The 27,003-nt window shown below is 48.2% G+C and overlaps 1 protein-coding gene across 3 annotated transcripts; it reads right to left on the bottom strand.

The window, feature by feature from the left end:
• Nucleotides 1-110: 110 nt before the first annotated feature.
• On the bottom strand, nt 111-26,877 carry si:dkeyp-19e1.3 (TBC1 domain family member 3K). Of its 3 annotated transcripts, XM_030366868.1 has the most exons (15): nt 26,315-26,504; nt 15,717-15,828; nt 14,109-14,182; nt 13,761-13,840; nt 12,635-12,674; nt 12,452-12,532; nt 11,678-11,785; nt 11,228-11,337; nt 8,539-8,587; nt 6,533-6,653; nt 6,047-6,141; nt 5,595-5,660; nt 5,111-5,210; nt 4,014-4,166; nt 111-3,168 (listed from the first exon to the last, which is right to left on the bottom strand). In XM_030366868.1, the coding sequence occupies exons 3-15, from the start codon at nt 14,172-14,174 to the stop codon at nt 1,727-1,729; spliced, it is 2,511 nt and encodes an 836-aa protein (XP_030222728.1). In that variant the 5' UTR covers nt 14,175-14,182; nt 15,717-15,828; nt 26,315-26,504; the 3' UTR covers nt 111-1,726. The 3 variants fall into 3 exon arrangements, with proteins under 3 accessions (XP_030222728.1, XP_030222729.1, XP_030222727.1); XM_030366869.1 differs by lacking the exons at nt 15,717-15,828; nt 26,315-26,504 and adding an exon at nt 26,763-26,877; XM_030366867.1 differs by lacking the exon at nt 15,717-15,828 and having other exon boundaries at nt 26,315-26,503.
• Nucleotides 26,878-27,003: the final 126 nt, after the last annotated feature.

The raw sequence follows: 27,003 nt of genomic DNA, 5'->3' as shown, positions 1-27,003 counted from the left end.
TCTTTTTTTAAATAGAGTTCATTGAACATCTTTGCACGTTTGGGCCCAAAACACAGTTTAAAGCAGCCTTAAACCAAACTTGCTCATCTGGCCCAAATCACACATCAACATCACTCAAACAGTGCTTTTAATTAACTGCAGTTGAATCGACTGATTGGATCGAAGGTTTTGGTGCGAGTGAAAAGTCAAGCAAAGCTGATGTACAGGAGAAGCAATTCAATGAACAGAACAAATTACATGTCATGGCTGAACTTCCATTTCTCAGTAAAACTTTGCTTGTTGTGATTGCTTATATGAACTGAAACGGTTTAAATTACAGTTTTTGAAATGAACAGTCTCCATGTACAGCACCAAGTACCACGTGTATATATACAATATATATGTCCTATTTATATTCCTGCCGTGTGCATTTAATGAGCACAGAAATGGTGTGCGAGTGTCTGTTTCAACACAGCACTTCATTTAAACATTCCCTTTAAAAGGATAACCAAATGCATAGGTCCGAACAAACTTTCTGAATCCCAGTTATCTGCCCAACTGTTCAGTTTTAGTGTTACATAATCGTCAGTGCCACCCTAACGTTCTCCCCATCTCTTTGACTTGTGCCTCTTTCCCCACTAGATGGCACTACGGTTCTGTACATTGAAAGGACACGCTACACTAGGGTTTGGGCGAAGTGGTAATGACGTACATCCAAATTTGACCTGTGTTCACCCAGTCCTCAGTGTAGTCCTATTCTTACCCCTGCATAGGCTTGCCCTAAATCGACAACACAAAATATCATAATCTACGCCGCGATATGTCCTGAAGAGTAGCATGGAGGCTGTTGTATACAATTCTGAAGGTATGATATAAATAAACAAGCAGGACAAGGTGGACGCACTGAAGAAGAAACCGCCACGGTTATAAAACATGGGTCCACTTTCCGTCTCTTTGATCTGTTGCGACAGAGCTGCAGCAGCGAACACCCAGGATATCCTGTCTGATGTCGCACGTTTTTTAAGACTAGATGTGAACACTTTGTGCCTCTCGCTCTGTCGTTTGATTCAGCAGTTAGACGTGTTGATCTGTGTTAAGGGTCACCAAACGTCTCTTTGCAGATGAGGAGTGGTGAATTGCTGTTGTGAACTAGCTCCGTTATACAACTCAAACACGACTTCAGTCGATGCCCTAGCTGCAGGCCCAGGAACTGAGCCAGGGCGAAGATACTCCGAAGCCCTCGAGTTAAGGCGTGCTACTCGTTCTCCATGTTAAGACACTTTGTTGTTACCAAAATAAAAAAAGAGAACAGATAATTGAGGGTATTGGCTGAATACTGACTGGGGCTGGCATAGGATTTCCTGGTTCCAGTGTAATGAAAACCACATTGGGTTGAACACATTAACCAGCAGGGACAAGCCAATGTTGCGTGTGCGTCTGTATTCATGAGGCATTGGGTAACAAAGAGACAACGGTTTTAAATACAATTTAAAGTTCAAGTGAAAGAATGTACAAAAAGTCTAACTGCCCTTAGGAGACGATGGAAGAACCAAACAACGAGGTACGAACCAAGTGAAAAGAAACACGTTATTCAACACAAAATGAATAAAAAGAAAAATACTGGCCGTACTTGAGCCCTTATCTGTTCCCGAATTAACAATGTTCTTTGTACAAGAAGCGACCGACTCTGTAAAGCTTGATGCTTCAGAGAACAAACCCAACGTTCACGTCCGGTCCGAGAGCCGACTCAGAAGGTCACTGATTTGGGAAGCTGCTGTCCCTCTGCGTGCATCCTGTTAAAGTCTGGGCTGGACCGGACCCCGAGCCCCAGCACCACGGGCCCCTGGGCCGGGGGCCGAGCGTGCCCCGTGTAGAGCAGGGGCGCCGGGAACACCGAGTGGCCCCTGGGGCCCCTTGATGTCGTCGTCGATGACGACGACGACGACGAGGCGGCGGCGGCGGCGTCCCGCTGGGCGTCCGACAGTCTGTGGCAGCTGAGCTGGTGCGGGGGGGAGGGGCGGTCGGCGAAGCAGGGGGGCGGGGGCGGGAACACGGCGTGCTCCACCCAGCTGTCCTGTCCGTCATACGCCGGCTCCTGGGGCAGGAAGGGGAGGGCGCAGGGGGAGGGCGGGAGCAGGCTCGACCACGACGACGACGGAGGGGAGGGGGGGGAGACGGCGGCCGGAGGGGGCGGGAGGGGGTACGTCGCGGGGTCGTAGGGGCGGCTCCCGTCCGGGCCGAGCCGAGGGGGCCGGCCGTACGACGACGCAAGCCCCTCCTCCTCCGGCGTGGAGCTCAGGGCGGGGCCCTGCGGGGGCGTGGCCCCCAGGAGCCTCTCCAGGCCGCGCTCCTCGTCCTCGCCGTCCGTCAGGTTGTCGTACTGGGAGGCGTTGGAGGGCCGGCGGGCCCCCGGCGGGGCCGGCACGCACAGGGACACCGGGAACATGGTGGGCTTGGACGACGACGGCGGCGGCGCCGCCAGTCGGGACGAGGATGAGGGCGGGAACGCCGGGGAGAAGAGGGGGAGCGGGGCCCGCGGGGGGGCCAGCTCGCCCGCCCGCCCCAGGTTCAGGGTCGAGGGCGGCGTGGGCCGGCGCAACTGCGCCGGGAACGCCGGAGGGGGAGGGGCCGCCGCCGGGGGAGGGGCCGCCACGGGGGTCTGGGGGTGGAGCTCCTCATAGCACATCGGGGGAGGGGGAAGCTCCGGGAGATCCTCCTCAAGCAAGGCGAGGGCCCCAGGAGGAGGAGGAGGAGCCTGGTACGAAGGGGGAGGCGGCCAGTCCCCCGGTTCCTCCTGCCCCGCGCCGGGGGGGCCTCCGGGCCGGCCGTCTTTCCTCCTCCTCCCCGCCTTCACGTCGCACGCCGCCGGCCCCCCCGGCCCGGGTCTAGCCACGCCGGTCTTGGCTGGGATGGGAGGGGGTCCGGAGGGCCCCGAGGCCGGCCAAGGGTCAGGGACCGGCTTGTGAACGACGACCGGGTCTGGGGAGGGCAGGACTGGGGGGAAGGGCCCAGGAGGGGGGCCGTTGGACTCTGGAGGCCTCCCAGGAGGAGGCTTCTGGTCGTGGTTGACGGTGCAGGGGGGCTCGCTGTGGTGGTGGGGGTCCTGGGTGGAGGGGTCCGGCTGTAGGGGCAGCAGGAGCACCGGTCTCTCCAGGCCCAGGGGCTGTTTGGGCAGCTCTTCTGATTTGGCTGAAAAAGGGGGAAAGAGGAGGGGTTGATGAGAAGGAAACGACAGGAAACACAAGAGGGAAACGACAGGAAGGAAACGACAGGAGCACAAGAAGGAAACGACAGGAAACACAAGAAGGAAACGACAGGAAACACAAGAAGGAAACGACAGGAAGGAAACTACAGGAAGCACAAGAAGGAAACGACAGGAAGGAAACTACAGGAGCACAAGAAGGAAACTACAGGAAGCACAAGAAAGAAACTACAGGAAGCACAAGGTCCAAAATCGGTCCAAAAAGGCACTGGGTTCGATGGCCAACGTACACAGGCCAACCTGTCAGCATCCTACAGCAAGCTGTCCCCAACCCCTACCTGCTCCTTAAAGACATGTACCTAAATGCTCTGCTTATGACCATTTATCAGACAAACTCTCATTCACCGCTGAATTGAATGAAGTACCTGATGCCTGAAGAAAATGTTTTCCTCTGTAGGCCTGGGAATGCTTAATGGACTACATTTATACAGCGCTTTTCCATCCAGTGGCCACTCAAAAGTAAAACGCTTTACAACACTGCCTCACATTCACCCATACACAGCGACGGCGGTGTCAACCACGCAAGGCGACTGCCAGCTCGTCAGGAGCAGTCAGTCAGGGTGAGGCGTCTTGCTCAGGGACACCTCGACACTCGGAGGAGTCGGGGATCGAACTAGCGACCTTCCGGTTACCAGCCAACCCGCTCTACCCCCTGAGACACATGCCGCCCTCTGCTTTCTCTCGGGGCGAAGGTCAAGTGATTTCTATCGAATGGTGCTCTCCGGCCCGAGTCAGACGGTACCGGGTCAGGGGTCAGGGGTCAGGGACCGACCTGGAGGCGGGAGGTCCAGCTTCTTGCTGCGGAGCTCCTCCATGGAGGCGTGCAGCTGCTCCACCACCGTGTCGTCGGGCAGATAGAAGGACACGCCCAGATCCTCCTGGATGAACTCCCGGAGGTCCTCCAGCTGCAGCTTCAGGAGCCGCTCTGATTGGACACAAGAGGGAACACACAGCCAATCAGAGACGAGATGGGAGGAGCAAAGGCATCAACAAGGAAACGACCGCCGGGGGCGTGAGAAACATGAGTCCTAGAGTCAATGAACGCCGAAAGATCTTGTTACACCTCTAAAGGTTATAATATGTGTCATTCGTTTTTTTTTTGTGAGATCAATCAACCAATGGAGACGCGGCCCGTGATGCGTGCAGCCAATGGAAAGTGAGCGTGCTCATCCTCTATATTTCTGCACGGCAACCGGCCCTTTGCATTATGTAAGCTTTCCGCTAAGGAGTCGGCCGACCGAGAGGCATCGCACTGAGGTGGGGGTGAGGGAGGGGGGGCAGACCGGGAGATGTGATGTCATCAGTCTGGTGGAACGAGCAGCCGGGCTCTCTACGCTCCACAGAATCCACCCCTGCTCCAGGACACGACTGTGTGCCAGTGTGGAGTGTGTGTGGATGACGGCTGGTTGAAGCAGCCTCACGAGGCAGGATGATTGGACTCTGGGGCTGGATGAGGCTGAACACCTGCGGTGTCTACCCTCACCAGGGCACACAAGTTAAACCAGCCATCACACACACACACACACACACACCTGAAGACCCCACCATCTCCTCAGCCTGCTTGTATCCTTATGCTAATGTTGGATTGTCAACATTGGTAGCGTAGAACACACTTCGTTGAGCTGTACTATATTTGTGGAACTTAAGGAATATAGAAAATGTTGGGAGATTCAGAAAGCACTTTGATTTGCGCTACCACCAATCCAAAAATAACCCTTCATTTAAACACAAGGTTTGTGCAGCACTAGACATTTTGTCTCCAAATATTTGACCGCATGCGTTGATTCTTCTCAGCCTTCGGATAAAGGCTTCCGCGGCCAGCTGACTGAAGGTGGAGTAGACGTGGTGTAATAGGGGGGCCCTACTCACTCTTGTGCAGCTTGAGGGCGGTGTAGGCGAAGGCACTGAGGACCTTCTCCCCCTCCAGCATGTAGACGTCCCACAGCCGCAGGGTGAGCGTGAACGGGGTCTGGGCGAGCAGAGAGTCAGTCACATCAAACCGGATTGTCTTTGTGCAAGAACCGGACCACTGCATACAGTCTCGCATCGGACCAGTCGCTTACCAGCTTCAGCAAAAGACTCAAGACTCACTTGCCCAAAGTTCACCTAGAATCTGCATAGCCACCCCCCCTAACCCCCTCACTAGCCCCTTATGCACTTGTTGTATAATTTACGTCCACGCACTTAAAAATAGTACTTATCCTTGCTATCTTTGTTGTATGAGGGGAATGGGCTAACCTAGCAATTGTTGGTGCGTGGCACTTCTCTGAACATCCTTACAGTACCAAGCGATAGATGGATAGATATATACTGTACAGCGATATATATTGTCGGTAAATCAACAGAAACTTACCCTGTCGATGAAGCACTGGAGGAACCACTTGGTGGTGTAGATCCCAGTCATCATCTGCTCCTTGTCCTGTGGTTGGAGGAGAGGGCTCAGCCAGGGGTATAAGACATAACATAAGACCGTAATGCTCCGTCAACCCCATCAGAATCTGGAGGACGGTAATGCACTAATAAAATCATTGATGGTTTTACATCATCATCATCATCATCATCATGATGTTGATAACCAGATGTTTCTTCCGCCTGGGCCGCATCATCATTACATCATTATCATCAGCATCATCACCGTTATGGACACTATGATGGCTGCTCTGCAGGTGTTTCATCAGCCTGGGCAGCCTCATCATGACATCATCTACATGACATCTTCATTGTCATTAAAGCTATGACGATGCTCCCATCATGACCTCATCATCATGACCTCATCATCGGTATATAAGGTAGAACAGGGCTCACCAGGTGTTTCTTCAGCCTGGGCAGCATCTTGGACAGGATGAGGTCGTGGTGGCTCTGGAAGCGCTGCAGTTTGGGGAACCCGGGGATGAAGAACCCTGCGGAGGACGAGATTCAGTTTGAACAGCCCTCAGGTTCACAGGTAGGAGTCCTAGCCTGCGTTTCTCACATGCAAGGAATACAATGGAGTAAATATTTCCCAGTGACACATGTACACTCTGAGTAAACCATTACTCGCCGATCAGTGGAGGGAGGGAGAGAGGGCGAGAGAGAGAGGGCGATAGAGGTCGAGAGAGAGCGAGAGGGCGAGAGAGAGAGGGTGAGAGAGAGACAGGGCGAGACAGCGAGAGGGCGAGAGCGAGCGAGAGAGACAGGGTGAGAGCGGGAGACATGCGATACATGCTGCATTAGGTAGACTTAGCCTGCTACAGGCTGCATGCTACATGCAGCAGGCTACATCGTGCTACATGCTAGGTGCGGTAGGCTTACCGTGCATGGCGTGCTTGGTGTTGGTGAGCAGCTGAGAGAGGGCCCAGAAGGCCTCCTCCTCGTTGAGGAACATGAGGAGGATGGCGGCCACCTGGCTCATCCCCTGGCAGTAGCTCACCTCCTGGGGGAGGAACCACCGCCGCAGACAGGTTAGCATGGAGCAACCACACACACACAATTATTCATGAGGGGGCCAACACATGCATGTCTGATGGGCTCTGAAATCAGGAGGGTGGCGGTACCATCAGTACCTCCACTGAACTTACTGTCCTGATATTTATCCCCCCAATGTTATTATTCATCCATCCATCAGGTCTAAATAACGCCCTTATCAAGTGGAATTTGGGTTACTGCAGTTTTTTATAATTTTCCCACTTATTATGAGCCCGTCTTGTGGCTAATATCTGTTTCGATAAGCAGTTGTTTATTGTGCTACCGGGCAGAGCTCCCAAACAGCCCTACATGGCAGCAGAGGGATAGTATTAACGAGGTTACAGGGAGGCTAAGCCAAACATTCTCCAGATTCTTTCCCTTACAGTGTAAAGGATAAACACGCTCTCCTCCATCCCTCCCGCTGACCCACTTACCCACGGAGCCCAGGAGAGGAGCTGGTCGGAGTACACACGGACCGCCTCCTCCTTCCCCCACCCCACAGGAACACGGGCATCACACACACACACAGGCTCACACACACCACCACAGAAGCTCACTCAAACACCCACAGGCACAAGCTCACACACAGGCACGCACGCACGCACGCACGCACGCACGCACACACACACACCTCTGATGGGATCGGACCACTTAAGGGACCCGAGATCTAATGACAGTAATTTAACTCCATCAATTCTATTCCATCTATTCCGTTTAGACAATTCTCACATGATTATCAACCACTCACGGCGAGATACAATGTTAATAGTAAAGGTTGTTAACAGCCAATTCTTTCTCCATTATCATCAATAATAATTGACTGTTTAGGAACCAGAGCCATGCTAGTATTTATGCAGCATTTGAAAATGAAATGAGTGTCAAAACAGATGACATTACAGCATCAGATCACTAGCCTGCTACACATTAAAGCCCTGATGGTCGGCAGGGGACTTGATTCAAGCGCCAGCGACAGCGACACCAAATCAATACCGCGGTGGTGGTGGATGATGTCATGGCTGCTCCAGCCCCGTCCCTCACCCATAGGGCATAGGGACTCTACGGCAGCACCCAGCGTGGAACGGGACAGCCCATACCGGCGTTCACCAGTCGGTGCACTTTGTTCGACATCCTGTGTGATGTTTCGCCTGATGTTCACAACCCACCGCATGGCACAATTCACAGCCGACAAAACCACGTTCCTCAGTCATTCTGCAAACTGATTGAACAAACGGCACTGTAGTACTACAGATACTAAAGGCATGGTCATGTAGGGTAGCCTGTAGTTCTATAGAACAGTAGGTAGTACAGTAGTACCTGCTAGTACTACAGTACCTTTAATACCTGAGGGTAGTCTATAGGAAGCCGCCTGCTGACCAGAGGGCTACTACAGAGCGGTAGGGCGTGGGGACATCAGCGACCTGGGCTCCAGTCTATCCGTGGTCAGTGGGGGCCGTGTCACGACATGGAGCGTTACAACGGGGCTGGACGCTCCGGTCTCTGTGCCTGGCCTGGCCCACACGCCTCTGTGTGCCTGGCCCCCACGCCTCTGTGTGCCTGGGCCCCACGCCTCTGTGTGCCTGGGCTCCACCACGCCTCTGTGTGCCTGGGATCCACCACGCCTCTGTGTGCCTGGGCTCCACCACGCCTCTGTGTGCCTGGCCTCCACCACGCATGAATAAAACATCTGACCAGGGCGGCAGGGCGGGACCGAAGGGAACCGGAGGTGCTCAGAGTGTCCAGCTCCTCAATCCATTATTCAGCCCAGGAGGAACCAACACTGATGACGATTATGTATCACAGACGCACACAAGGGGGGGACACACACACACACACACACCTTCACACCCACTCACCGTGTTGTAGACAGAGTAGGCTGCAAGGACATGAAACAGGGCCTGCTGCCTGCAGAGAAAATTAAGAAAGAAGAGTCTACATTATTTCAAACTTTCTATAAACCGGAATCAAACTATTTCCGACCACTGCCGTTTCAAACATTAAACAACCACACCAGGGGATATGAACTGGTCCTTATATCAATGGCTTCCCAGTCAGTTGAAACACATTCTCCCACTATAGTGTCAACTTTTACACAATGGGATTATGCACAATGGCCACCAGTTCACATCCTGTGTACTCTGAACAAATGCTGGCTTTCACAACATTGTTCCTTTCCTCCGATTAGTCTGCCCACTCTGACTGTTTAGCCCATCACAGAAGAGCTTCCTCCAGTATTGATCAGGGCGGACAGAGTATTGATCCTCACAAACCATCACTCCTCAAAGAGAGAAGCCTGTAGCAGCAGTAAAGTACCATGTTAACCTGGTATGTTGAAAAGCTGTGTGTGTATGTGTGTGAGAGTGCATAGAAATGCATATTTGCATGCACTGACAAGCATCCAGCAAGCAAACAGACCAGACAATCAGGGTTGTTAGTGACGGTTTCAGTTAGCGCTAAGCATCTGAACTCCCCAGGGGATGGGGAGTGTGTCCCCAGAATGTTTTGCTGTAGTGCGAGTTTGTGTGTGTTTTTTTTTTGTGTCCCAAGAGTATTTTGCTGTTGTGTTTCCAGCTGTAGAGTGTGTGTGTCCCTAAAGTGTTTTACTGTACTGTGTGTGTGTGTGTGTGTGTGTGTGTGTGTGTGTGTGTGTGTGTGTGTGTGTGTGTGTGTGTGTGTGTGTGTGTGTGTGTGTGTGTGTGTGTGTGTGTGTGTGTGTGTGTGTGTGCACGCTTTTGTCAAGAGTGTTCCACGGTAGAGTGATTGTGTTTGTGTCCAGAGTGTTTAGCTGTAGAGTGACTGGAACACCCTACAGATGCTGATCACAGCCCATCCACCCTCTAGGCTAGCCCACAGATGTGCTGCAAACGCAGACAGAGGCAGGAAGCTGGCCTTAAATAGGTCTCTGTTTCAGGGACGGGGAGCAGGAAGGAGCAGCTTTATGCGTGTTTATATTCATGAGATTCACACCTGGAGAACCAATTAAGGTCCCGGGCAAAATAGAACTCCATCGCTCAGAGAGCCTTGGAATTGGATTTGTGGCCAAAGGGGCTGCAACGAGTGATTATTTAAGTCCCATTTTCAATGATTAGGTTCTTCACAGGTTATCAAATCAGCTTGTTTTGCCCGACGTGCAGCGAATCAAATCTACCATATTACTTTTATCATAATCTGAAACCAATGCAACCAAATATTGTGTAAACTGTAAGCCGCAAATGATTGGCCTATTACTTGATGCATAAATAAAATAATGTTAATTTCATCAACATAGCGAGTGCAGCGCTAGTGCAAATAAACATGCCTTCGTAAAAGCTTTGGATAGAAGCTGTACCATTAATTTTCTTTAAGAATTATTATCCTTTAAAAGAGGAAGGTCATTATTTGTTGGCAGTTTTGCTGTGGCCAGTGACACTGTGTTGCTGTGTTGTGCTGAACTTCTTAAACGTTCTGTGTGTGAAGGCTGTTTCCGGGGAGGCTGCTGCGGCTTGCTGAAGAGGAAGTTGAGTAAACCTTTGAAAGGCAACAACTCCCGTTTCGACGGTATCTGTGTGCATGCGTTCTCGTGCAGTGTATCAATGTGCGTTTCCTCCTGTTTGTTGGCCTCTTGTCACCCAGCTCTGGCACCTCTTTTGCTATACATTTGTAGTGAGTTCGCGCACACACACACACACACACACACACACACACACACACACACACACACACACACACACACACACACACACACACACACACACACACACACCTGAAGACCCTCCTCCTTAGCGAACATCTCCTCAGCCTGCTTGTATCCTTATGCTGATGTGGGATTGTCAACATTGGTAGCGTAGAACACACTTCGTTGAGCTGTACTATATTTGTGGAACTTAAGGAATCTAGAAAATGTTGGGAGATTCAGAAAGCACTTTGGTTTGCGCTACCACCAATCCAAAAATAACCCTTCATTTAAACACAAGGTCTGTGCAGCACTAGACTTCATTTTGTCTCCAAATATTTGACCGCATGCGTTGATTCTTCTCAGCATTCGGATAAAGGCGTCGGCGGCCAGCTCAACTTTCATGAGAATGACGTTTTGTTGAGGCAGAGACATCTGACATGTCCTCGACTCATGATAACTACACCACAATGCTCCCACCATCCCTCCCCCCATCTCTCCCCCTTCCTCCCTCCCTCCCCAACAGCCACCTCCACGTACGCAGCCCTCAGACCAGACAGGTGTTTCCTCTACGTTTTATCCTTCCTCTAAAACAGTTAATCCACTTCCAATGAAACCCACTGGGAGGGAAAATGCACCTCACAGAGACATGGCATGTCTCTATTTTAAATAGGAACTGTCACACTCTGCCATTTCCTAATAGCGGTCTGCTCGTTAAATAAACCGTAGTCAACGGGCCAGGGAACACTCTCAGTGAGCTGGACCAGTGGCGTCCACAGTCTAGTGGGCCGGCCCCTCTTTCAAGGCCCTACTAGCCTAGGTAGGGGTAGCGGGGTTCGGAGGAAGGGGGGGGGGGGGGGGGGGCGGTTCGGCGGTACGGCATTGGCTCTTACATGACCCCGAAGCGCTCCCGGAACATGATGTGGTTCCGGAAGGTTCTGTTGACGTCCAGGTCAATCTGCTTGATCTCAGTGGAGAAGCTCCGTGCCTGCAGCTTCATTTTCTGGAAAACGAGGGGGTAGGGAGAAAACAAATAAAAAAAGTCTACTTTATGTGTATTTATTTTTTCTGCATTTCATATCCAATCCAAAGCAATAGTATTTACCGTAGTTTGACTTTAACTCCATTACGTTTTTCATATTAAGGGTTTTTCAATTTCAGGATTATCAGTAAATTAATGGTCAACGGACTGCATTTATGTAGCGCTTTTTTAACCAGTGGCCACTCAAAGCGCTTTACAATATGGCCTTATAGTCACTCATTCATGCACACATTCACACACCGACTGTGGAGTCAACCTTGCAGGGCGGTGGTGACCAGCAGGGCCTGTGGCTGGTGCGTACCTTGTACTTCCCGGGGTTGTCCTGCTTGACGCGGTCCAGGTCCAGCAGCAGAGCCCAGGCGCGGCTCCTGAGCTTCAGAGGGATGCCCTTGTAGACACGCTTCGCCATCTGACCCCAACACAAGCAGCTCCGTCAGACACGTTCTCAAAACGGATTTAAGTGTGCAACACACGCACGCACGTCGCATACATGACAAAATAGATCGACTGGAGGGGAATGGGGAACAGAAATAAAGAAATGGACATCGAGTGCGTTTTCGGTGGCATTGATTTTTCATCAGGTTCACACGTCTCTGATAGAATGCAGAAATGTAGGTTGTTCTAATCCTAGCTATCTTTGTTATACGCGGGGAATGGGTTAACCTATTGCTTGTAAGAGTTTGGCACACACAACCTTACTGTACTGACAGCAATATATTGTCATTTCTCTTTCTTCTGACAAATGTTCTTTTTGTAAGTCGCTTTGGTTAAAAGCGTCTGCTAAAGGCCCTGAATGTCAAATGTAAATGGATGTACTGCATGCATTTGGCCTGAATGGAACATGTAAAACTACACCGTTAACACTTATAGGGGGCCATGACAGACTGGTGTAAAGGATTTCCTTTAACTGTATATTAATTCTCAGGTTCTGTGTCTCGAAATGCATGTCGTTTATTATTATCATAGACGGAATGGACCAGGCATAGCCCGTAGTGTCTAAAACAGAGGGTTTGTTTTGCAGCGTGTGGGAGTAAGAGTCAGCGTGTTCTCGTCAGGGTTCATTCATCACACACACCTTATCGCTGTGTCTGTACTTGTCCCACTTCTTCCCCATCTTCACCCACTTCTCTGCACGCTCCGCCTCCAGTTGGTTTTGCTAGAATTTAGATAAGGATTCAAAAGTTATTCTTCAAATAAACAGATTTGTAACTGAGGTGAGATACAGATAGAGTGATAGAAGTTAAATTAGCGTGGGTACCTTCTCCTCCATGGCACTGGGTCTGGGCAGTTCCTCCTCACTGGGAAGGAGAGCAGAATAACCACATTTACAGCATTAGAATTAGATCCAGGTTTGATTCATATGAAATACTACGTTATGTTTAAGGTATCGCCCACTGAACGTAATAAAATCCCTCTGAATGAATACATGATGTACTATCGCTTCAGGGCTGTTCATGAATTAATTTTGTTCATCCTTCTATATCCAAGTGGAAATACATTTAGATAAACCATTTATTGTGCCCATGGATGGGCAGGTCAAAAGGGCAGTAGATTAGCACAAATCAAACACAAACGATCATAACAAGGGATGCAACTCAACACATGGCTGAGCCTGACCAGCAACAACATCCAAAATAGGTTGTAATTCATTATTTTCTTTCACTATGCCCACTTTCTTATTTGTCCTGTGTTTTGACTTTGTTTGTTTTAGTTTTCTGATAGGTTTCTCTGTTTTCTGCCCTGTATTATGGTAGGTCCCAATAAAGGTTATAAAAACCAAATAACATGTTGATGGCCATGCAAAAAGACCATCTGGAACGTTGACAGCTGCCACTCTGGGTCTGCTCAGAGTCTCCTGGGAGTGTTGGTGCTGGAGCTCAGGTCAGACACTGCTCTGAGTCTTAGGGCTGGAGCTCAGGTCAGACTCTGCTCAGAGTCTTAGGGCTGGAGCTCAGGTCAGACTCTGCTCAGAGTCTTAGTGCTGGAGCTCAGGTCACACTCTGCTGTGAGTCTTAGTGCTGGAGCTCAGGTGAGACTCTGCTCAGAGTCTCCTGTGAGTCTTGGGGCTGGAGCTCAGGTCAGACTCTGCTCAGAGTCTTAGTGCTGGAGCTCAGGTCAGACTCTGCTCAGAGTCTTGGTGCTGGAGCTCAGGTCAGACTCTGCTCAGAGTCTTGGTGCTGGAGCTCAGGTCAGACTCTGCTCAGAGTCTTGGTGCTGGAGCTCAGGTCAGACTCTGCTGTGAGTCTTGGTGCTGGAGCTCAAGTCAGACTCTGCTCAGAGTCTTGGTGCTGGAGCTCAGGTCAGACTCTGCTGTGATTCTTAGTGCTGGAGCTCAGGTCAGACTCTGCTCAGAGTCTTGGTGCTGGAGCTCAGGTCAGACTTACTGCATGAAGCCGAAGCGGTCGGTGACTTTGTAGACCTTGTAGTCCGCATCCTCCCAGGGGTCCACGCCCTCCTCCCTGCCCTGAACACACAATAACAAACATCCTATTTATATATATATATATATTTCACTATAAAAAAAAATGAAAATGGAAATATTGGTGATTAGGATAGGCTTTTCTGCCACTAGGCCTAGGCGCCAGGACCAGATAATTATACTGCCATGAACTTGTATAAAACATTGTGAAAACAAACAAATCAATTCAACACATCTTTGGAGACGTCTTTTTCTCCGACAACAGATAGCATATTCTAACCCTGGGTGATGAGGTGTCCTTCCAGGAACAAACCTTGTCATATTTGGTGATGATCTCAGCACGTTCCTCTGCTATCAGCGTCTCAATGTCCTTCTTCATGTCAGACGCTGGTGGAAAAGGAATGACACGGCTCAATCACACCATCAGATCAAGACAACGTATAGTGATGACTTCATAATCACCCAGTCATGCACACATTCACACACCAACGGCGGTGTCAGCCATGCAATGCGAAAGCCAGCTCGTCACGAGCAGTTAGGGTGAGGCGTCTCGCTCAGGGACACCTCGACACACAGCCAGGAGAAGTTGGGGATCTAACTAGTATCCTCCCGGATACCAACCAACCTGCTCTAAATCCTGAGCCACATGCCGCTCTCAAAAGTTACACTCTTAATGATTAAGCAAAAGAAAAAAGGAAAACCAAAATACTCAGAATACTATAAAAAGCTACATTTAACCCTCAACAAGACTGGTCAAACCTTCTACTATGTCAATCTTTGTGGTAGGACTCAATGGCAAATAAAAGCTAGATTGGATTTGGAATAATTCCTTGATTGCAGAAGTCATGAGTTCCACGAAATGAAGGTAGAAAGTTTAATGGCAGCCACAAGATTGTTTCGTTTGAGTTTGGCTAATGTAAATGTTTCTTTACTCTAGCAAACTGTCCTTCACATCCTCAGACAGGCAAGCGAGAGCGAAATTACACGAAAGAGCCAAACTAACACAACCCACTCTTGGTTATAAACTGTACACCAGGTTTTCAGCGTGAGGGGAGTGTGTAGATACAAACATACTTCAAGTCAAAGTGCTGATGTGCACAGTTCACACTCGGGACACTCACTTAATAAGTCAATCAGATGTGTATACGTGTGTACATGAGTCTCTCAGCAACTGTTTACATACGCAGCTGCTTCTTGCGTGTGTGTCGCCTAGCATGACATCATAACCAGAAAAAAATCCCACAGGAAAAGGCAGTCATCGGCGACCCTCCCCCCGCCCCCTCCTTCCTCTTCAGAAGGCCCCGTCACACACCCACACCCCTCCAGTGCGGCGGTCTAGTCAGCCACAGAGAACATGCTCACTCAACCTATTGCCACAGCAGAAGTTTCAGAGCAGAGAGCTTGCCATGCCTCATTGCCCACCCCCTCCTTCCCATTTGTCAGATAAGCATCTCAAAACACTCTTCTGCTCAAGCGGCAGCCATGACCGCCTGTTTGAGAAGCTCTGGCCAAGTGATTAACGTGTAGGTCAACTCATGGCCTATAGGTGGCGCACTGTGGTAGGATGCAAAAAGACCAGTACCATTCCTCATCAACGAAAACGGGCAAATTGGGATTTCCGTCTCCCAAACAAAGCAAATACAGTTTTCTTTGTTCACTTAGGATCTCAGTGGCTAGTGCGTCTGCAAATTACATATTTTAAGAAGGTCTTATTGTACCAAATATGGATAGTTTCCACTGCTTGTCGCCAAAGATCTCAGGCAATGTCCTCACCCATGACTTGAAACCTAAGGCTTCTTAACGGTTTTCAAACTAATGATGCTAGACTCTAGCCTATGGTCTGATGTGATAAATATCAATGTCAAACAGTATGCTATGTCTGGCCCTCAACCAATAGACTTGTGGCATGCCCACTACTTACGTGTGAAATTACAGCATAACTGATATGTATCTAGTGGTTGGGGTGTTTGACTGTCAGCTGACAGGTTCTGGGTTCCAAGCCCAGTGTCCACAGTCCCCCTGAGAAAGAAGCCCTAACACACACACACACACACACACACACACACACACACACACACACACACACACACACACACACACACACACACACACACACACACACACACACACACACACACACACACACACACACACACACACACACGCACACACACACAGTCTTTGTTATAACACACACCAATCATGATCCCAAACATAGTACGGGGGAAAGTTCTGACCTGTTAAAGATTCAAACCAGGGTCTTACAGTTGGAGGTAATTAGGCCAATGGTCTCCTAGACTGGGTCCTCTGTGAGTGAGTGAGTCCCCCACTGATGTAGCAGTACTATGGGGAGGGGGGGGGGTGGGGGTGACCTCACATAGGACCACAACAAAGGGTGCTTTCATTAACATTTGTCCACACGTGTGGCCGTCCATGCCCCAAATGCACCGCCCAGGCATTGCTGCCATTCCTGACCAACAGGTGTGTGGCGATACCGGCCTGGAATGGTCTGTCCTGACCCGGTAGTAACCGCAAGCCGACACACTTTCAGAGGTTCAGCTGGTCATTTTAAGCCTTTTATCTGCATGGGTAGAAAGTGTAACAATGATATATAAAATAAAACCCCTTCTCTGTGTATCCTGACCTACAAGCACATACAGGGTACGACGATACAAACTGCACTGTCGACTTCAACATTTGCCCGGTGAAGATAACCGAGCATTGGGGAGAAACGCACACGGCCCTTCTTTAACAAAGTAAAGTAAAGTCATCATTTCCAGGGAGCAGTTGTGTCTGTTCACTCCAAAGAGCAGCTGGAGCGTCTCCTCTCTGACAGGTGGTCTCTGAGACCGACTGGGAACAAGCCCGTCCACTCGGCTGTTTTCCTCTGCCCTTTGACTCCCCTCGACTTCCCCTTTCTCTGTTGTTTTCTGCTCACACTATTTTGGGTAACAGTCGGCCGCCTCAGCAGAATGATCTGAATGCCTGTGTCTTTCACCACGGAGCTGCGTTGCCTGTGGCGTACACATGATGTGTTTTTTGGGGGGTTTTCAGATGAAATGGCCTTCAAGGATGGGAAAAAAGTTTGAATAAAGGAAACTATCTAGAAAAAACATGTCAGTACTCTTTTTAGAATCTAGGTCAGATCAAGATTCCTGGGATCATTCATCTAAATTCTAGATGATTGATTGATAAGTCTTTCTAGAATCTTTCATCTAGTTTCTAGCTGAATGATTGTATACATCTTTCTAGAATCTAGATAGGATCAGGATTTATAGAATCATTCATCTAGATTTTAGACAAATGATTATATTAATCTTTAGAGAATCTAGCTAGATCATGATTGATAGAATCATTCATCCATATTCTAGATGCTAGATGAATGATTCTATAAATATTTCTAGGATCCAGCTGTGATCAAGATTTATAGAATTATTAATCTAGAATCTAGATGACTTTGCTCAACCCCCGACTCAGAGCCGTCGACGGTCTCAGAGGGATCCGTCCAGACAAGCGGGCCTGACTTCAAGGACTTTCTTTGAATGAGTGAGACACTTTGCCTCATTTAGCTTCAGGATTAGATGCTGAGAGACATTTTTAATCACTGTGCTGCGTGCTGAGGCTGAAAAGGTCGACACGGCCTCGCTCTGAAGAACCCAGTCCACCGCTTCCTGTGGTGAACCGAGTGGCACCAGTAAAGGTAGAACGGAGTCCTATCACACGCCCATTATTCTGAGCCACCTCAAAAGCCGCTACTGATCCTACAGCAGAAAATGCACATAATATTTGACATCATGATCGGCAATGTTTTAGTACAGCAAAACAAGTGGTTTTGTGTGGAGCTTGTATGTTCTCCCAGTGTTCAACTTCACCCCAGTTTCCTCCGGGTGCTGCAGTTTCCTCCTACACCAAAATAAATCTGTGTTAGGTAAATACTCCTGCCGTTGCCCTTGACCTAGGCAGTTGCCCTGGAGTTGGTCCCCAGGCACTGCTCTGTGGCTGCCCACTGCTCCCAGTGCTGCTAGCGATGGTTAAAAGCTCTAGTGCTGCTAGTGATAGTTAAGTGCCGAGATCAAATTTTGTGTATCTTGTACTTGTGCAAAGACAAATAAAAGAAACTCTTTATAAACATGGTGGCGCGCTGCGACGGGGGAGCTCGTTTGGACTCCCCGGTCTGCCAGGTCAAACTACGGGTAGCCCCATCCTGAGCGGGAAGCTCGGTTGGTCTCAGGAGCTCCCCACTTCCTCCCAAACAATGAGTCAGAGCGCTGGTGTCAAAGGCTGAGCGGCCTCAGACTAAGCATGTTCAGTGAAGTAGGGAAAACATGGCGGTTGGCTCATGAACACAGCGCTCTTTACAACCGTCTTGTGGTTAATAGACTGCATTTAGACAGCGCTTTTCTAACCAGTTGCCACTCAAAGCACTTTATGATATTGCCTAACATACATCCATTAATGCACACATTCACACCCCGACGGCGGAGTCACCCACGCACGGCGACAGCCAGCTCGTTGGGAGCAGTCAGGGTGGGGGGTCTTGTTCAGGGACACCTCAAGACTCGGCTCGTAGGAGCCGGGGATCGAACTTCAACCTTCCGGTTACCAGCCAACCCCCCTCCTCCTGAGCCACATGCCGCCCATTGTACGCGAGTCAGCAGCAGAACCAGTCCCCTGCCTTCACGGAGGTTCCCCCGCCATGTCTATTCAGAGAAGCCTTGGATGGCTGGTTTAATGTGTTTAATGTGGGGTCCACGCAGACAGTGAGGCACGTGGTTAAAGCTGCAAAAACAGGGTAGAGGAAGAGGAGGAGGAGGAGGAAGACAACTGTATTAACGTCCCGGGCCGAGGGGGCAGAGGCACACATCTCCTAAAATACATCCCACCTGAGAGAACAAGGCGAGTGGAAACTGGTCGGTGTCCAACGCTGTAAAAGCGCTGATCCAGACGACGACTGAGCCATACAGAGAGGGACGAGCACATGGCGCTGTGTTGTGGTTACGAAACGTAGACGTTGGGATTAGAAGCCGCTTCCAAGAAGTCAGTCAAAACGTATTCATTTTAACTGTGATTAATGTAATATCCACAGATAGGAATGATGACGTTATTCTTTGATTTTAAAGTTGTGTTGCAAAATTCGAACCTAGTATGTAGGAGTTCATTAACATACATTCACGCCTCTCGAGGAGAGAGCAGGAGCTAAGAGTCACATCTGTATCCCTGTGCACAAAAACATGTTTGGAAATCCCTCCCATATCAAGATGTTCCAAACGCCATTAAGCAGACGAAGCCATCCCTTTAGTAGAGATGTGAGTGAAGTACGACAATTTGAAGCCGCTTTGATTCACAGCTTCTCTCAGTTCAGCTGCTTGCAGGACGCAACACATAATTTCCTCTTCTCAAGCCAACCTTAACCAATAATGAAAAGTACAACCATGGCTGCAGGCAACACATTAACAACCTTCAATTAAGAACTATTATCCAGTAATTGTATTGAAAAAGACAAATCTGCAACTATGCCTTTGTAGTTCACTGTAATGCGTGAAGAATATCAGACTTTTGACTTTCCCACCCATGTGCCCTGATTTCCACTCCTTCAGACTTTAGTTAATCCTAATCCAAGAAGCTGATTTAAACACGGGATTTGGGTAGATTGATAATGAAAGTGGGCAGGAAGAGGCAACAGATAAACTGAAGGTTATGGTATGATCTTGACTTAACATGCATTTTAAGGATGAAATGGTTACCCATGGCCACGCATTTAAGACACAAATATAAAACCTTTCTTTCTTCCACCAACAATCAGCTGATTGAAGATCATGTTTCAGTTTCAACCTTAATATAGAAATGCTGCGAAGAATATGCTTACTGCAAACCAGCTTCATAAGCTTGAAACGAAGTGTGAAAACACCCATTGGTCTCCCTAACATATCGGCATGTGAAGTGTGATGATCAGCTCTGCAGTCTGCATCCACCACATTCCATCCCAAGACATACATCGCATTCCTATTTCCTATGCATCTTAATCTGATCTGAATTCCTTTGAATGGAGTCTCTAGAATGATTTGATATCTTTAGAGGTTTGACTGTTAAGAGCAAGGATGTACTGAGGGGGAAAGACCATCCAATCAAAATCATGCAAATAATAGAGAAGGACGAAAATAGCAGCCGGCCCTCGGTTTAAATGTCTTGAAACAGTGGAAAAGTCAAATGGAACTACAAATAGAAGAGAATGAGACAGAGGGTTACAGACGGAGATAAAGAGGACAGAAGAAGACAAATGTGAAAAATTCAAATAAAGCTGTCAGACATGGCCATGGAAGGGAGGTTGACTTCCGATATTGTGTAGGCAATAGTCCGATATGAGAGCAGGTTAGGGCTGTCAAAACGAGATCTGGAGTTCATCACCAGCGATCTAAAAAGGACCACAGATAACACAGCCACACGTATGTGGAGTGTAGAGCAGCTTCTGTCTACGGCTCAGTTCCACATTCAGAACAGATACAAACCCTGCAGACCTCAGTTCAGTTCTACGTCGGACCTAACTTTATTCCTATCCTCATGTACCATCCTGTGAAGTGAAACAAAGCCATGGTTGGGGGAAACAAATCAAGGGGGCAGGAAATCCAGGAAGGCCGGTCGGAGATGTGCGACAGTCATCCCATTCTTTAAACAGAGAAGCATGGAACCAGGGTGGGGCCGTATAGGAAGAGACGGGTTGCCCCACTGGTTAAGTACGGCCTCAAATGTAGACTGGAATTCACATTTCTATATATGGCCTTCAAAACAAACCGGGCCTAAAAAAAAATGTTGTTTGGTTCCCGTTTCCGACCGACCCTGTCAATTTATGTGCGACCCAAATTATTTTATGAGCTTTATAAAAAAAAAAAATAATAAAAAAAAAAAAAAAAATTTTGATGCAAACTATAATTACGTTTTGGTACAGCACCTCTTCATTCTGTACAAGGATGAGCGAATTTTCTCGTTTTTAAATGAAAACAACCTACCTATCATTCGCTGCCCCTGGAAAAAATAAAATAAAAAAATAAAATAAAATTCCCTACTTACCCATGACCTCAACTGACAACCAACAGGAACCAAACTTTTTTTTTTTTTAGGCCCCAGCCATTTATTGTTCTGGCATAGAGAATGCCGATCTATAATCTGGCCCTCGACATGTCGATCAGGCATCAGTAGGTCTACCAGGACACTGGGTTCTCAGCCAAGATGTTTGAAAGGTCAGGGGTCCTTTAAGATCACGACACCAGGGCCCAATCCCAGTGTCCGGACTCACAGACTTTGATGCGCTTTCTCGCAAAATTAGGAAGGTAAACAACAAAACGACGCTACAGTCAATGCGCGACCACCAGATGGGAATTTTGGCCTTTTTTTAGTGAGGCGGATCATTTGGATCAGCTCACCAACAAGAGCCTGCTCTTTTGGCTCCCAAACGGCTCTTCATATTACTATTTATACCTTTTATAATAATTCAGCCAAATGTAGCCCGTTCTGAATTATGATTAGTATATGTAGGCCAATAATCACCTACATTTTGCAACACATCCTTTATACTGAAGTATTCAAAAGTAAAACAAATATTTTCTAATTATCATTAAATTGCTACAGCCGATCGTTTATTCCACTTACAAAAAAACAAAAAAGCGTCAAAATGTGAATTCCCAAACCGGAAATTGCCAGCAACATCTTTGTCATTAAAAGTTGTCAAGGTAACATGTGCTCTTGTGAAATGCTGTCCCAATCCCATATATACCTATCTGAGGCCATGTGCTCTCACACACTTACTCACTTAGCATCTGAGATCAATTAAGTCCTTGAGTCCTTAGTCATTAGTCCTCAGGGCTCACTTTGGGATTGGGCCCAGGAAGCAAGCAAGCGCATCTGCCAGAAACCATTATTTCACAGTCCATTAATGCAACTATTGATATCCAGATTAATTGTTCAATTCCTTCTGCCAACAGAAGGAACCAGAGCCCAACGTGACGTTGTCAATCCAACAACAATAATGACCCGTCGGCTTTGACAGGGTTTATAAAGTGTTGTGAAGAATTCTCATGAGTCCGATTTCGGTCCTGGTCCTGCCTTTCCTTGTATTCCTCTTATCTGTAGTGTAGTATGTTCACCTAGACGCTGCATAGCCTCCGCCCTTACCCCCACCCCTCCTACACACTAATTGTATGTTGTACGTCCTTACACTTAAAAATAGTACTTAGCATTGTGTAGCATCTAACCCAAGCTATCTTTGTTTTATAAGGAGAATGGGTTAACCTAGTGATTGTTAGTGCTTGGCACTTTGTTCTTTGAGCATCCTTACTGTACCGACAGCGGTATATTGTTGTTTCTCCTTCTGCTGACAAATGTACTTATTGTGAGTCGCTTGGCATAAAAGCGTCTGCTAAATGCCCTTAATGTAAAAGTCTGTGTTGAGTAGTGGGAAACGGCCACACGGGAGAGGAGCCACGCTAAAGCAGAACACATGGAAAACAGAGGGACTGAGAATAGCTCTGTCCCTAAGGGCTTCCACGCTCCCGTATCATTTTCCAGCGCTGGCGACTGTGCCACTGTGTTCTGCGTCCCATCGACTCCTCTCCACCGACTTTAAAAATAGGAAATAACAAGATGGAGACAAGTAGAGGAGGTCATGCCTTCTGGGAGACCCCCTCCCACCGGCCCTCTTCCTCCCATCTGACCCAGCCTGAGAACCCAACATCCACGTTCCCACTGCCCGCCTCGCCACCTTTAAAGAAGGAAAAACATGTCTAAACATAACAAAGAAAACACAATGCTGCAGACACTGGCGACTGCAGCCACTCTCTCTCTCTGTGTGTGTGTGTGTGTGTGTGTGTGTGTGTGTGTGTGTGTGTGTGTGTGTGTGTGTGTGTGTGTGTGTGTGTGTGTGTGTGTGTGTGTGTGTGTGTGTGTGTGTGTGTGTGTGTGTGTGTGTGTCCCACCTTTTGGGACAGTGAGTGAAAGGGCATAGAATGTAGAATAAGGTATATTCTACATTCGATAGTTTAACACTATAGTTTAGGCAACTCGGGCAACGTTTGCGGCACCACCGGATGCGTTTTTTTCCGCAGCGCGACGCGTCACCATTGACTTTGTATTGTTTACGTAAAAGTGTGGCGCAAAACGGAATGCATTAAGGAGGAGGACAAAAACAGAAATTTGAAGCAAGTGAACTAGTCACATGCTTTGGTGGTTAGCCTAAAGAGAGGGGTGGGATTTTATCGGTTGGATACTAAAAAAATTGACCTTACTCTGGCTGGGGTCTCAACATTTGCCTTAAATAAGCTTTAATATTGGGATACAAAATAGGAAGCCCCCCCCCCCCCCCCCCCCCTCGCACTCCACTATAGCCTGGGATCTTTCAAAAGACAAGGGACAACAACCATGTTCTGTAACACTTCAAAGGTATTCTAGGGATTGTTGAAATAGTCGTTTGTCTGTCCAAAACCAAAACGCTCAAATCCTGTTTGCTACAAAACACAGTGTGCAGACAAGATGGAGGGAGAGGGGGGTAAAATGATTCGCTGTGACTCATTCGACTTTGACACACTTGGCAATGTCGTTCGGGGTAAGATCCACTAACAAGCCGCTAACATCCAGCCTAATGCAGAAAAACTAGAAACCCCAAGCATGCCATTAGTCCATTACACCAGTGAGCTACGGCCTGCCACTACAGCTAATGGTAGAGTCGATCTGACCTCTGTTTGACAGATCGTGGGGAACATACCGGGCTGATCCACAAGGAAGTTTAATGCCCGACTGGCCTTTTGCTAAGAAAACAAAACAAAACAAACAGATATCCCCACAATAGCTGCAGCAGTCCCACTGAGCTGCACTTCGGTTGGGACTTCAACCAAGGCACCCCAAGCCAAGCATCCAGAGCCCCGGTCACACATGTAGTAACAGCATAGGGGAATGTAACGCATAGTGGTGATTTGTGAATGGAAGCTGGTAGCAAAATGGAAATAACAAAAGGATGACTATAATGGCAACGCCAGTGTGGTGTGAATGGAAGCATTCCGTTCCAAAAGAGGAAAGGAGAGTTTTCCATGTACGCAGAAACTGCTACCTTTACCACAAAAACATGATCCGCCAATTACGGTATGAGTGTGAGTGTGAGTGTGTGTGTGTGTGTGACAATAGCACATGTGCTCTTGTTCCGACTGCCTGCCCTTGGAGACATTATCAATTGATAATGATAACGGCGAGCTCTAAATCTTTCCATTAACAGTTTTACAATTCGGTTTGTTTTGGTTGGTACCTCTTTAAGTGAATGTTATAAATATGTGTGATGGCTGCACAATAGGTCAAAGACTTTGCCGTCTTTCAGTTTTGCATGGCCTCACTATCTGCTGCTTTGTGACACCCATCGCAGGGAAGTCTTTCAGGCGGACAAAAGACCATTTATGCTTTTCAAAAAACATATAATGCAACTAAAACTAAGCCAAACCGAGGCGGCATTTTGGTTGGCTATTTTTAAATCTTAACGCTGACGTGCATGTGACTAATCAATCTTTACTCAAGGCACGTCTTTCCAGACAGACGCTATATTCTGTACTTTTTGTGGGCATGCAGTTACAAAAAAATATCTTTTGCAAAAGTTGGATGAAGACAAACCTAACTTGTACAGGCCTTCGAAGCCTACTTGCTATGAATATTTTGGGATGGGAAGTGAATACATTTTTGGCGGGATAAGTGTAAATGAAGTAAATGAAGAAGGAAATGCTAGACTACAGGTGTGACAGGTCACAGGCTGTCGCATGAATGAACACACAGCTCTGTCCCACGCCTTTATCACTTCCTACAAGAGCTTTTTAAGGAAGTGATAAAGCGATTACCAAAGCGTATAACTCATACCTCAGACTAGAGATTCTAGCTAATTATAACGACGAGGGGCACACGTTTCTCCATGCTCATACATGCACCAGCTCCTCACAGCCTGGTTCTGAGGCCTCTGGCTGGGCTCCATATTTACAGATCCAAGCAAACACCTTCACAGTGTAGATGGCCACTGGTGGGTTTGAGTCATACTGAGTTAGTGTTAACACACGGGGGGTGATACCATGCTCCTGACCTACACTCCCCTGAAGAAGACCTTTACCCTGCTCCTATACTCTCCTTTAGAAGACCTTTACCATGCTCCCCTTTAGAAGACCTTTACCCTGCTCCTATACTCTGCTTTAGAAGACCTTTACCATGCTCCCCTTTAGAAGACCTTTACTATGCTTCTTTGGCAAAAATACGGCATGTTTGACCTAACCATATCGGATTCTGTATCAGAGAGCTTCTCCGATACTGATACCCCATTTCATTTCACTGGTACGAGATGGGGCGCATGCAGTTCTAATTTTAGCACCGGCTCTGGTTAAGCTGTAAGAGCATGCAACGACTACCTGGCTGGCGGTAGACTTTCTCCCTTACAAACGCACACGTTTTTCCCTTCTCTTAATGGTCAAGCGGCGGGTTGACTGGCTACTTAAAGGAGTGTCGAGGTGTCCCCGAGAAAGACACCTCAACTGCTCCCAACGAGCTGGCTGTCACCCTGCGTGGTTGACTCTGCCGTTGGCGTGTGAATTTGTGCATGAATGGTTGTAAGTCGCTTTGGATAAAAGCGTCGGCAAAATCCCCTAAATGTAAATGCAAACGTATAATGTGTCCTGCTCAGCCCTTTGAGACGGCCGCTTGAATAGAGGGACACACAAATACAATTGATGTTCATTTTGAGGAAAAGCAAGCACAGCTGTAGAACAATGGACCACGACCAGAGGCTGATTAAAGCTGGATCATGTCAGAAATCACTGTTTTCCCTCTGTGGAGCCAGACACAACCGGAGACCCCCACGCCCCCCTCCCTCTGCAGGGATAACAAGAGAGCCAATGGAAGACGGCCAATTAGCACCAAGCAGGGAGACCAGCATGGCATGAAATTATTTGCTGACCAGTTGCTGGTGCTGGCCTACATTTGAATATCTGTACAGTGGATATACAGTGTGTGTGTGTGTGTGTGTGTGTGTGTGTGTGTGTGTGTGTGTGTGTGTGTGTGTGTGACCACTGGCTTTTTAATTTCTACTTACTCATCTGAATTAAATGCATATATGCAAAACGTCCCATTTAGGAATCACACTCCCCGACACAGGCTACAAACACAAAATGAAAATAACCCCAGGAAATCAATAGCACACTTCACGACATGGAAAGACTATCTCCATCGATCATGAGTACACCGTTTTCACTCGTACATGGTTTTCTGAAAAACGTCCTGTCACAAGGTTGGCTCTTCAAAACACTGGGAATGTTCTTCATGCTTATCACAGCGACTATACAACTAGACACCGGCGCTCATCACTAAGAGAAAGTCCTTGGTTGAGTTACAGTGCGGCTTAAGTGAAGAACACAAACGGGGACGCGGCTGGGATAACAAATATACGCTCTGAACGGCATCACAGCGCTGACACGCTGCGGGTCTGCAGGCAGAGACAAGATATGTGTACGGTACCTTTCAGGGTCCACTTTTCCTCTGCGCTGTAGGAGCAGAATCCAAATCCACTATCCTCTCATAATTTCTTCGACGGCTTCTCTAGTACTTGAAGACCGGACCACCTAGCGTCCTAAGCTTCCTCTCTCGCTTCCGAGATGGGTCTGAGTGAGACGATCCCCGGACGGCAGCAGCTGTCTGCAGTACAGCGCGCCGCCGCGTAGTGACGCGCGCGGCACCACCGGATGCGTTTTATTCCGCAGCGCGACGCGGCACCGTTGACTTTGTATTGGATGCGTAAAAGTGTGGCGCAAAACAGAATGCGTTAGAGAGGAGGACACAAACAGAAAGTTAAACACGTGTTGGGGTCTGACGGAGCTCTGGACTAACCCAATACAAAGGTTACAATCAATTACATTATGAAAAACGGAACTCTTATCGGAATTGAACATACACGTCTGTCTCTCACCTAGTGGTGTGGAGCTTCAGAGCTGCTCCTGGAAGAGCCCAAGTTTTCTAATCCCATAAAACCGTAGAAGGAAACACTTCACTACGTGCAATTAGATGGTGTTTGTCACCTCACCCGACAGGAGCTTGTCATGTAATTTGGGGACAGAAATGCGAGGTTTGTCCGCCCCCTGTCGGTAGCCTCGAGACACACAGAGAAGGACTAAATAAGAGGAACATTCGATGTTTGTATATAATATTAA

This window comes from Gadus morhua, chromosome 9 (genome assembly GCF_902167405.1).
Source record: "Gadus morhua chromosome 9, gadMor3.0, whole genome shotgun sequence".
NCBI lineage: Eukaryota > Metazoa > Chordata > Actinopteri > Gadiformes > Gadidae > Gadus > Gadus morhua.
This window is presented reverse-complemented; position numbering and strand designations above follow the sequence as displayed.

Bases quoted from the DNA above. Each gene is read 5' to 3' on its own strand.
- si:dkeyp-19e1.3 (XM_030366869.1), bottom strand. From the start codon at position 14,174: ATGAAGAAGGACATTGAGACGCTGATAGCAGAGGAACGTGCTGAGATC. The intron at 11,338-11,677 runs GTACGCACCAGC...CTCGTTTTCCAG, and splicing joins ACAACCCCGGGAAGTACAAG to AAAATGAAGCTGCAGGCACG. The intron at 4,167-5,110 runs GTGAGTAGGGCC...GTGTCCAATCAG, and splicing joins CGCCCTCAAGCTGCACAAGA to AGCGGCTCCTGAAGCTGCAG.